Source organism: Acomys minous (genome assembly GCF_964271855.1).
Source record: "Acomys minous genome assembly, chromosome: 20".
NCBI lineage: Eukaryota > Metazoa > Chordata > Mammalia > Rodentia > Muridae > Acomys > Acomys minous.
The window spans coordinates 12833884-12846193 of record NC_140502.1 but is presented as its reverse complement, the minus strand read 5'-3'; the positions used below and the strand labels follow the sequence as shown (position 1 = coordinate 12846193).

The window sequence follows — 12310 nt, the reverse complement described above, 5'->3', positions numbered from 1 at the left end:
CTATTGTGGGCTTTTTGTTTTCCCATATGAAGCTGAGAATTGATCTTTCGAGGTCTGTAAAGGATCGTGTGGTGTTTTTATAGGGATTGCATTATTTGGTAGATTTCTTTTGTTAGGATGGCTATTTTTACTGTTGATCCTCCTGACTGATGAGCATGGGAGATATTTCCATCTTCTCATATCTTCTTCAAGTTATTTCTTCAGCGACTTGAAGTTTTTTCAGACAAGGTTAGTTTACCTAATTTCTTTCTCAGCCCTTTGTCATTTATGTGCAGAAGGACTACTAATTTTTTAAGTTAAACTTCTAGCTGGTGACTTTGCTAAAGGTGTTTATCAACTGTAGGAGTTCTCTGGTGGAATTTTGTGGGCCACTTATGTACACTGTCATGTCATGTGTGAAGAGCAATACTTTAACTCCCCTACTTCCTATGTGGGTCCCATTGATCTCCTTTATTGCCTCATTGTTCTCACTGGAGTTTCAAGTCTACGTTGAAGAGATATGGAGAGAGTGGGCAATCATGGCTAGTACTGATATTAGTGGTGTTTCTTTGAGTTTCACTCCATTTAGTTTGATGTTGGCTATAGGCTTGCTGTATATAGCCATTGTTATGCTTAGGTAAGTGCCTGGTGTCCCTGATCTCTCCAAGATTCTACACATGAACAGATGTTAGATTTTTTTCAAGTGTTTTTGGCATCTAAAGAGATGATCATGTGTTTTTTCTTCCAGTTTTTTTAGGATTTTTTAGGTGGATTACATTGATGGATTTCCTATTTTAAACCATCCCTGCATGCCAGTAAGTAATATCTTTGATGTGTTCTTCAGTTTGGTTTGTGAGTAGTTTTGTATCAGTGCTCATAAGAGAGTTGGTCTGAAATTCTCTTTCTTGGTTGGGTCTTCATGACTTTTAGGTATCAAGGTGACTCTGGCCTCATAGAAGTGGGGTTGCTAATGTTTTATCCATTTCTATTTTGTGGAATAGTTTGAAGAGCATTGTTATTAGATCTTCTTTGAGTGTCTGGTAAAATTCTGCACTGAAACCATCTGGCTCTGAGCTTTTTTTTTTTTAGTGGGAGACTTTTTATTATTGCTACTATTTCCACAGGAGATATAGGGTTATTCAATTGGTTTACCTTATCTTCCTTCAAGTTTGATAATCAGAATCTGTCCAGAAAAAATTCCATTTCATTTAGGTTTTCAAATTTTATGGCACATATGCTTTTGAAGTAAGATTTAATAAGTCTTTGAATCTCCTCAGTGTCTGTTGTTATGTCTCTTTTTTAATTTCTGATTTTATTGATTTGGATAGTGTCTCTCTGTTTTTTTAGTTAATTTGGCTAAGGGTTTGTCTATCTTGTTGATTTACTTATAGAACCAGTTCTTGTTTTCATTGATTCTTTGAAGTGTTCTCTTAGTTTCTAATTTATTGATTTCTGCCCTGAGTTTGATTGTTTCCAGCCTTCTACACCTCTTGCATTTGTTTGCTTTTTTCCCTGGGGCTTCCAGATGTGCTGTTAAGTTGCTTGTATGAGATGGTTCCAATCTCTTTTTTAAGGCAATTGCTACTACCAACTTTTCTCTTAACACTGCAATCATTGTGCCCCTTAAATTTGGGAATGTTCTATCTACAGTTTCGTTTAATTTTAGGAAGCCCTTAATTTCTTCATTTCCTTTCCGACCCAGTTATTATTGAGTAGAGAGTTGTTCAGTTTTCCTGTGTGTGTAGACTTTTTTTTTTAACTTCTGTTTTTGTTGAGGTCTAGCTTTAGTTCATGATGGTCTGATCGTACAGGAGGTATTGTTTCAATCTTCTTTTATCTGTTGAGGCTTTGTGACCTACTATATTGCCAGTTTTGGTTCAGGTTCCATGAGATGAAGATATATTCTTCTGTGTTTGGGACAACATTTCTGTAGATATGTGCAAGGTCCGTTTGATTCATGGCATCTGTTAGTGGCATTATTTCTTGGTTTATCTTCTGTTTCATTGACCTATCCTTTGGGGACAGGGGTGTTTTTTAAGTCCCCCACTATTAATTTGTGGGGATTGTTGTGTGCTTTAAGCTTTATTAGTGATTTGTTTACAAATGGGTGCCTTTGTGTCTGGAGCATAGTTGTTCAGAATTGGGATTCCATTATGGTTGATTTTTTCCTTTGATGAGTATGGTGTCCTTCCTCATCTCTTTTGACTAATTCTGGGTGACAGTCTCATTTATTAGATATTAGAATGGGTACTCCAGCTTGCTTCTTGTGTCCATTTGCTTAGAAGACCTTTTTCTCTCCTTTACTCTCAGATAATGTCTATCTTTGTAGCTGAAGTGTGTTTCTTGTATGCAGCAGAATGATGGGTCCTCTTTATGCATTCATTCTATTAGTCTATGTCTCTTTGTTGGAGAGTTGAGACCATTGATTTTGAGAGATATTAATGACCAGTGTCTGTTAGGTGCTTTTATTTTGGTGTTGTTTGTGACAGTGTTGTTGTGTGCTTGCCTAATTTTTTTCTCTAAAGTGAAGTTATCTGTTTCCTGTGTGTTTTCAGTGTGCTTTAGTTGAAGTTTTCCTTCTAGTATCTTCTATAGGTCTGGATTTGTGGATATATACAATTTTATATTTGGTTTTCTCATGGGATAGCTTTTTTTCTCCATGTGTAGTTATTGAAAGTTTTACTGGGTATAGTAATCTGTATTGGCATCTGTGGTCTCTCAGGGTTTGCAAGACATCTGCCCATGCCCGTCCATCTTTTATTGATTCTGCTTAAGATTCTGGTGTGATCCTGGCAAGTTTGCCATTGTGTGTTGCTTGGCCTTTTTCCCTTGCAACTTTTAATATTTTTCTTTGTTCTGTATTTTTAATGTTTTGATTATTATGTGGGGGGAGGCTTTTCTGGTCTTCGATATTTGGTGTTCTGCAGTCCTCTTGTATATTTACAGTCTTCGCTTTCTTTAAATTGAGGAATTTTTCTTTTATGATTTTGTTGAAAATATTTTCTAAGTGTTGGAGCTGGGCATCTTCTCTTTCCCCAATTCCTGTTGTTATTCTTAGGTTTCATCTTTTCATTGTGTCCTTGGTTTCATGGATATATGCTGTCAGGCCTTTTTAGATTTAACCATTTATATGATGGTTGCATCAAATACTTTCATTGTGTCTTGTACACCTTAGATTTCCCCCATTCCTTGTTGTTGTTGTTTTTTTTATTCTGTTTACTTCTGCAGTTCCTGTTTTTTTTTCTCTAAGTTCTCTCTTTCCAGGCTTTCCTCTGTTTGTGCTTTTATTATTGTTTCCATTTTAATCTTAAGATATTGAACTATTTTATTGATTTCCTTCACCTGACTGCACTTTTCTGAGTTTCTTCCAGTGATTTCATCATTTACTCTCTCTATATCTCTGTCATGGCTTCTATGAGGGCCTCAATCTGTTTGGCTCTATCTTCCTGTATTTGTTTACAGATTTCATTCATTTCTTCCATTCCCATCTTTTTAGGAATTATTTGAAGTCATTTTCTTGTGTTTCAGATGTGTTAGAGTTTTCAAGGCTGATTGCTTTGTGATAACTGGATTCTGTAGATGCCATAATATTTTAGCTTTCGTTCTTTGTATTTTTGACTGGCCTCTAGCCATCTTGCTGTTTCTGGGGTTCAGTGGTAGTTTCTGGTGTCCTTTACTGGCAGTTGAGAGCAGCTTATAGGTAAGGATCTGTAGGTTGAGACCCCTCAGCTCTGGGTATCAGGGAACTCTTCAAGTGGATCTGGTGGGTGAGCTGAGATCAGCCGTGGGAACTTTCCGTGGACCAGCTGAGTGACCTGATTTCAGATCTAACTGGGTTCCACACCCTGGTATCTCATTGCAGCAGAGTGGCTCATACACTGATGGTTTTTAGCCCACAGTTCCTTCTGAGATGCCAAGTGCAGGTGCTATGTGCCCTGACAGGCATGCAGCTAGTCCGTGGAACTCACAACCAAGAACGTGGACCCAGAAACTTTCAGTGGATTGGCCTGGTGACTTGGAGTCAGATAAACTTGTGTTCCAGAATGCAGGGTCATCTCTGTGTTAGAAAACACAGGTGGTGGTGGTTTTGTAGCCCACCACTCCCTCTAAGAAGCTGTGTGCCCTGCCAGGCCTGCTATTAGTCCTTGGATCCCATGCCAGTGCCTGCAGGGACCCAGCGACTTGTCTGTGAATTAGGTTTGTGCCCTAAGGCCAGAACAATGCATGCTCCACACAGTGTGGTCCCTTCTCACATGGCGATCAGCACGAGTGGTGTTTTTTAGTTCCCAATTCTGTCCTTGAGTTGCTGTGCAGTCACTGCTGTCCTCTTTATCACAGTATGTATGTGGTACTACCATCTTGGATCCCCCCCTGAAATTGCTCTCTGTTATATAATGGTAAATAAATATTGGTATTTTCTAGATTTATGTTTGTTTGAATGAGTCATCACTTTTTGACTGTTCTGTACAAGTCAACATCACATCAGACTGAATAATGTTTTTTTCTATGAAACCTGATTGCTCTCCTTTCATAAATATATCTATCCTGGAGTATTTAGATAAATCTCACAGTAAGATACATGGGATTAAGTAGACTATCAAAACTTTTGGGATTGAATTTTTTTGTTGTTGTTGTTTCTATGTGCTGTAAGATGGCCTTGTTTTATTGAAGTTAAAAAAAACTCTGTTTACAAAAAAAAAAAAAGCTCTCCGTTTCAGCCTCTTACTAGTTCCATGATTTTAAGATGTCTTTCTATGATTAATGAAAATGGGTTTGGTAGTTTTGTCAGTTGGTTCCACTACCAGCCTATGAACTTATTGTTTGTGCTTCTCTCAATGTTTACTCAACTTATAGCTAGTAGAGTTTTGCTCTTGGTAATTTTATGTATAACGGAGCTTGTAAAGAAGCCACTAATCAAATTCCCCCGTTGGACTCTGGATAGAGAGATGAGAGCGATATGGAAGAATGGAAGGATAAAAAGACCCAGAAGGTTCAGGAACCCCAGAAGGAGACCATCAAGGCCAGCGGATCTAGACCCAGCGGGACTGCATAAACTATTGCACCAAACAAGGACAATGCATGCAGTAAACCTAGACCCTCTATTCAGACATTGTTGATAGACAGCTCATTCTCCACGACTGTATAGAGAGCGGGGACTGCCTCTGACATGAACAATGGTGCCCCAATTTGACCACTTCCTGTTTGTGGGAAGGCCCAGTCACACATAGAGGAAAGGGAAGCAGGATATCCAGATGAGACCTGATAGGCTGTGGTCATGTGGTGAGGAAGGGGGTCCCCTTCTGTCGGTCTAGGGGAGAGAAATATGACAGAAGAAAGAGGCAGGGTGAACCCTAGTAACATGTTTTTCTCAATAAAGATTGAGCAGAGTAGCTTGTAAACTCCTCCAACTTTTATTTACTGTATTTAATCTCTGAAGGCCTACTACAAAAAAGGAAGTATTATATCAATACTGAAAAGTTTTAAGTAAATAAACTAACATGTAAAAATGCTTGATTTTTATTTTCTTGGTATTATCTACTGTATCTAATTTAATAACATGTGAAAAGCTTTCAAATTCATGTAATTATGGGGAAAATTAAGTGGGATATTGAAAACATCTGTTTAACACTTTCTCCTCTCTTCGGAATCCTGAACTTGAAGCTCCTTAAGAAAGAGATTAACCTCTCAGTATGGCAGTCTACATAGGCATTTCCAATAATGAAAAAATTCCACACACATAATAAGTCCATGTGGAAAGCAGAATTTGAGGAGTAAATATGTAAAGGCCACCAAACACTTCTCACATTGTTTTTGTAACTCACTAATTTCTGGAAGAGAACTTACCACTTCATTAAAGAGTGTCTTAGATTCCTGATTAAAAAAAAAAACAAGACCAGATGAATTCTATTAAACAGTCACAATCTTCTTCATCCATCAGGCCCCCAACACACTGGGAAAACCACACTATCACTGTATTGGAGAAGAACACTAACAAGGTGCAATCAAGGATAGTGCCTCTAACTTGCAGCCTCTGTCAAACCCTATTTGGGTTTATTCTTCCCATTATGAGAATTAAATCCATACAGGAGCCTCTACCTAAATGAAGAGGATCGGTTTAGAAGTCTGCTATCACCCAACTTTTAGAGACTGCCCAAGCCCCTGCAGACTGGTTGCCTGAATCAAAACACTCACCTATGAAGGTATACTGCATCAGTGATGCTGGCTGCTGGATAGCGATTCATTGGTCAATGGGACATAAAACCATCATATATCTACAAAGTTTATGGTAAGCCCCACGGTCAAGACTGGATGTTCTCGGTGTTCATTTCCCAAGAGGACTACAGGATCATGTTCCAGGAAGGAACTATGATTTTTGTGTCAAGAGAGTTGACATCACCTCTAAAAAAAAAACTTGCTCCTATTAATAATTAAGAAAAACTCTTAACTGAATATTGTGCATCACATAGGGACAGACTAAATGACTTCTCCCTCCCTCTCTCTCTCTCTCTCTCTCTCTCTCTCTCTCTCTCTCTCTCTCTCTCTCTCTCTCTCTCTCTCTCTCTCTCTCTCTCTCTCTCTCTCTCTCTCTCTCTCGCTCTCGTGTGTGTGTCTGTGTGTGTGTGTATGTGTAACGTGTGTGAAGTTCAGAATACAGGTATGAGAACCATATAGGGATTACATTCTAGGGATGAGGGACAGAGGGCAAAGTGTGCAGTTGCAAGTCCACTTTATTATATCAATCTATTTTTATGAAAATACCTATTACATTCTAAGAGACTGGAAGTTTTGCTGGACCCTTTCATCAAGAATTTATGCACCCTAAGGTGACTAGGGATTTAAGACTGCTGTCCTCCTGTGTACCCAGGCTCTTTGTTCACCCTGCCTTTAATGGAACAACGTTCCATCCAACCACACTTGCCTTGAATTTCCCATGTAAGCAGCCTTTATAACGTAATCTAACGCACAATTTTAATCCTAAAATATGTAGTCTTCCATGTCCACAAGCAAAGTGGAATGTAGGTGTAAATGCTTGTTATATAGTAATTGCTGGAAATAGCAAGTATTTTTAAAGCAACAATAGGAAACAGATATCCACCAAAAATGCTTCAAATGGCATAGATATATGTTGATAGACCTATGTGCAGTGATATTTGCATCACTGTATGTTCTCAGAGGCAGTTGGGGACATTTGGAGTCAATGATCTAATCTCTTATAGAACACATTTGTGTGGGGGAGTAGTTTTCTCCTTTCCTTGGAATTTCTCAACATTTAGCATCTGAACCACAAATACTATTCCTAGCTTGTTTAACCATTTCCCTCAGTTTTATTTGGGCCCCATACAAATGTATTACACATCCCAAATCAGCTAGAAGAAACCATAAGAGAACAATGGCCCTTTTCCCTAAAGGGGGGTTGGGTAGATTTTTAGTTGCGTTCTTGGGCTACAGATACTTATTTTTATTGGGAATTGGTTACAATTTATTATTGGTCTTATTCAGAAGTAAAAAGGGGTTGGACTCAGGGATGTCTCTCTTTTCCTTTGTCTTTCTTTCTTAGGTTTGCAGATAAAGGCTGAAAAGAAGGAAGGCAGAATATAGAAATATTTAGGGATGATAAGACAAAAAGCAGAGTATTGAGTCTACTCCTCAACCTCTGGCCCTAATTGTTGCTCACAAGCGTGTTTTTAATTCATTGGTATCCAAATTTGTATATTGATGCAAAATAAGTTTAATTTGGATATATATATTTCTATTCTAACATGGGCTATTGTACCCATACAACTCAAGTAGAATACAGTACTTTGAAAATACTATTGCAGGCTGTTTAGGAGAGTAAATTATCCAAGTTCATTGTTAATTGATCAAATCATGGTCATGTCAATTACTAGTTATTTCTATCACAAGACTATACATCTTAGGTGTAAGAGATAGGTATGATTCTATAGCCAGATAAGGTAAAATACTTAGCTAACATCTTCAAAAAACCTCAGAGTCCTATAGACTATGACATTTAATGATGTTTTTACGATTTTAAGGATACTTTGACAATAAGACAGGTTAACTCCTGGCAACACCCAGCCTACCTCAAAGAAGATGATGAACATCAAAGAACCTCTTTATGGAGATGGCTTCAAATGTGACAAACAAACTACTGGACAAAATATCCTCATTTTGGCCACTGACAGAATTCTGCCTAAAATAGGCAAACTTGGATACAGGCCAAGTTGACAGTCTAACTGTGAAAACAGGGTAAGCAAGTCCTCCATACCTTCTGCCTCACAAATATGTATGCCAGATATATTGGGCCAGAAGGCTGAAGATGATGCTCCAATGTTATAGTTTGGGGTGACTGTTAATTCAGCAAACTGTTCTTTGCTTTTTTTATTCATTTTGGAAGCTGCATTTCCTGTTTTCTAAAGTAATTAACTTTATTCCTTCTCAAGTCCCTAATGGGGTTTGAAGACCAGATAGTTTAGTTTTACAATTAAGATTAGTTGCTTATGGGGTAAGATGTTTTTATGTCTAGATAGATGTTTTAAGTTGATAGAGATGAGAAATGCTAGATGTTGATTTACATTCAGGATTTTAGACTCACCAAGATAGGAAAATGTTTTCTTCAAAGTTGCCAAATACAAATAGCCAAAGCAGTATGAATGTAACATTAATAAAATTACTTCTTGGTTCGTTTGCTGTATGTAGTTTATATTATATATGTGTATTATATAAATGTGTATATATATGTAAAAGATATTATTTAAAAAGATGATGATAATGTGTCAGTCAAATGGACATGCTAAAGACAAAGTTTCTGCAAGCTTTAGACATAGAACTACCTAAACAAAATTACACCAAAAACTTGTTACTTTTGGAGGCTGAAGAAGATAACTATTTCCAGGGATCTACTTGTCTAAAAAGAAATAAATAATTTTTCTGCCTAGCAAATGCCAGTCTCACCACACTGAACTCTAGAAACTAGGTTTCATTATGTATCAGTAAGGAATAGAATTGAATTGTTCAGCTTCAGTGCCAGCCTGAGCCAACTCAAGTCCTGCTACAAATCAACAAAAACACTATACCTTGCTGATCCTATCCCATCCTGGTCTTGCTACTGTAGCCCACCAAGACACAGATGGCTAGCCTTCCATGCAGGCTAGAAGTTTAGAGTAGAAAACTTCTAATAATCAAGCTTGTCTGCAAGGTCCACAAGATAGGAAATATAGATATAAACCCACACATTTTTAAAGGATAATTTTCTTTTTATTTAAATTAATGTCTGTGTGTGCATGTGCACACACATATGTGTTCATGCATGTACAGAAGGAGATCAGAGCGATATCAGATCACCTGAGTTTATAGACAGTTTTGCCTAATGTAGGTACTGGGAACTCAGGGCCTACATTTTAACCACTGAGTAATGGCTTGAGAATCACTAACCAATGGTTTTCCTTGAGAATACTACATAAACAAGCAGTTCTGTAGTGACACAGAGACAGATAAAAAGTGAAAATCTGTAATATTTTAGTTTCCTGTTGATTCTGTAAGGGAGGAAGGATAATGTGTTGGGGCTTATGAATTATTCTCATCACTTAATCATCATTCCCGCTACCAGACCTTGTGAAACCATGACAACTATTCTTTGTTATTATGAATGTCCTGTGATATTATTATGAAGTGAAGTTCATTGTTTCTCACACCATGAGTCCATGCCCCTATTTGTAAACTACCCATAATGCTTTCTGTCAGTGGAAGCAGCACCCCACACACATTTCCCTTGACACTGGGTAATATAAAAGTTTGAAAGGTATCCATTATCATATTTAATACAAATATAGTTCATATTTTACAACTGACAAAAGAAGGATTTTAAAGCTGAAAACTAATTTTCTATTAATACCTTGGTTTTTACTTTATTATGAACAAGGTGCATATAAAAAAGATCACAGAGCAAATATAACTAGATCCAAAGTCTATGCATCTTACAGAATTCCTGTGCACTGTGAAGAGCCATTCTGAAGGTATGGAGTGTCACAATGAATTTTACCCTTTCACTACTGAATCTATTTTTATTCACTTATCTAACACCCAAATTGAAAAGCACAGAACACAGTTAAAATAAAAAGGCAATTATCTTTATGTCCTCTTTCTTGACAAACATGTCCAGTGCCTTCATTTAGCCATTCCTCAAGACTTAATACTCAGACTTTCCTATTCTCCTTTCTATGTATTTTAGTGTACCCACAATGCATTGGCTTACATCTATGCACATCATTACATGGATATAATGCATTTTGATCTCATTCACCTCTGTCATCACATTGTCACCCACTGATGCATCTGCTGGTCTCCTGACCAACACATCTGTCTCTTACTTTCATGTCTTACTAAAAGCAAACTCTTATTTTAGTTGTGGTTACTTGATACCCATGATAATGGGCCTACTTACTGTTCAGAATGGATGTGAAAGTGGTCATACACCTGTAGCTTGTATCTTACGTGTAGCCATATTTACATACTGAGACTGGAGAACATTTGATTGGGGAGACAAGCGTGGGAGCTGCACATAGCTTCTGTTGCCATTAACTCACCAGAGCTCATCAAGCAGAGGTGAGACTTTTTTTTAAATACTTGTCAAAATTTGTGGTGATGACACAAGAGTCATTTAAAGTCATTTGAGTGACTCTTTCCACAATGTGCACACCGGACAAAGACTACACTGTAGTCCACAGATATACAGATCATTATTAGTCAGTTAACAAATCATTGGAAAAAAACAAAGATATTTAAATAGATGAGATAAGCATAGAGGCCAATACCAAGAAACAAAACTTTCCAAGAATTCTACAAATGAAAGGCATTTGTAAATTTGAACTCAGATTTTTCATATAGGAAAGTGTTAAATGGAGCAGAATTTCTCTCACGTGGGGGGTGGGAATCCAAACGCACTAACATAACTACATTCTGTTTCATTTTGGAAGTTTAAAAACTTCCATTAAGACATTAGTAACATGATATACATAGTTAATTTAGTTTTCCATGCCATCCACATTATGAATACAAAACTATTAATATATCTTCATGATAATATTCATGTACATTAAAACAATAGGCCACCAGGAGATAATCAGAAAAATGCCTTGTGTTTTGCTCTACAGACGCAGAAGACCCTGTAGACGTGGGTGTCACTGATGATGAGCACATAGGGGCTGAATGCTGGGAAACAAGATGCAAGAAGGACAGACGTGTTCACTACCCACTGTCCACGCTTTTCAGCACTAGGAAGCCAGAGGATAGAGCTAATGTAGACAGAATAGAAGGCAGTGAAGAAACTCACAAGTGTCAAAACTCTAAAGGTGGCTTTGGCCTCATGGGAATCACTGGAGGAGAAGCCGTAGCCGTGAATGTGCCGAACTCTCTGTTTGTGTCTTAGAAGCACAATGACCACCATTGTGCTGGCCCAGATCATGAAAATCAAACTCATTATGTCACTGGAATAGTACAAGAGATTGAATAATGGGGCAAATTTAGCTGCTCTTTTCCAGGAGCAATACCCACAAGTATTTTCCACACTCGTATTTTTCTCACTCAAAGAACTGTGCACTGCAAATGGGATGAATGAATTTATCAAGAGATGTAGAAACCATGTTGAGAGACAGCAGTAGACAATGAATTCTAGGGATCGAATTTTCAGTCCAATCCATCTACACATCTTGGGGTTGAGCTTAATTGCCTGGAAACCACTGAAGAGATAGATGCTGCTGAAGGACACACCAGTGCCAACTCTATACAAATAGAAGATAAGCTTACAAATTGCATCATTCAGAAAACATGTCCATCCCAATGTTGTCAATGCCTGTGCTATATCTTTAGACAGTAAAACCACTATATTGGCCAAGACAAGTTGACTCAGAATCAGATCTATTGGTCTCATGTGGTGTCCAGTGATCAGAGGAAATATGTACAGAGGGAGGAGGGAGGAATTTCCCATGATGCCAATGAGTGTCTGTATGAGAAAAATAATCCCCATATCACAGGTAAATCTTATCATCACCAAGATGGTACTGATTTTTATAGATTCAGCAGAATGGGGGTGGGCGGTTTAAACAAATAACAATAGGCATACTATTATTTTCAGTATATATTCCATGTATCCTAATTTTAAATAGTCATGGAGCATTTCCTCGGTGTACATTCTCAACTTGATGAAGACTGTTGTAATGGAAGGGTTTTTTTTTCAAACTCAGTTATGTAAATATGTTTTTGTTTTAATCCCAAGTGTGGGATTTTAGATTTGGCTTTATATTGTCCACAGTTGATCATTCTCTCATGCAGG

At 37.6% G+C, this 12310-nt stretch overlaps 1 protein-coding gene across 1 annotated transcript; it reads right to left on the bottom strand.

The window, feature by feature from the left end:
• Positions 1-11101: 11101 nt before the first annotated feature.
• Positions 11102-11965, bottom strand: LOC311590943 (vomeronasal type-1 receptor 1-like; the record flags this gene model as incomplete). Its single annotated transcript, XM_084770238.1, has 1 exon — positions 11102-11965. The coding sequence occupies one exon, from the start codon at positions 11963-11965 to the stop codon at positions 11102-11104; it is 864 nt and encodes a 287-aa protein (XP_084626364.1).
• Positions 11966-12310: the final 345 nt, after the last annotated feature.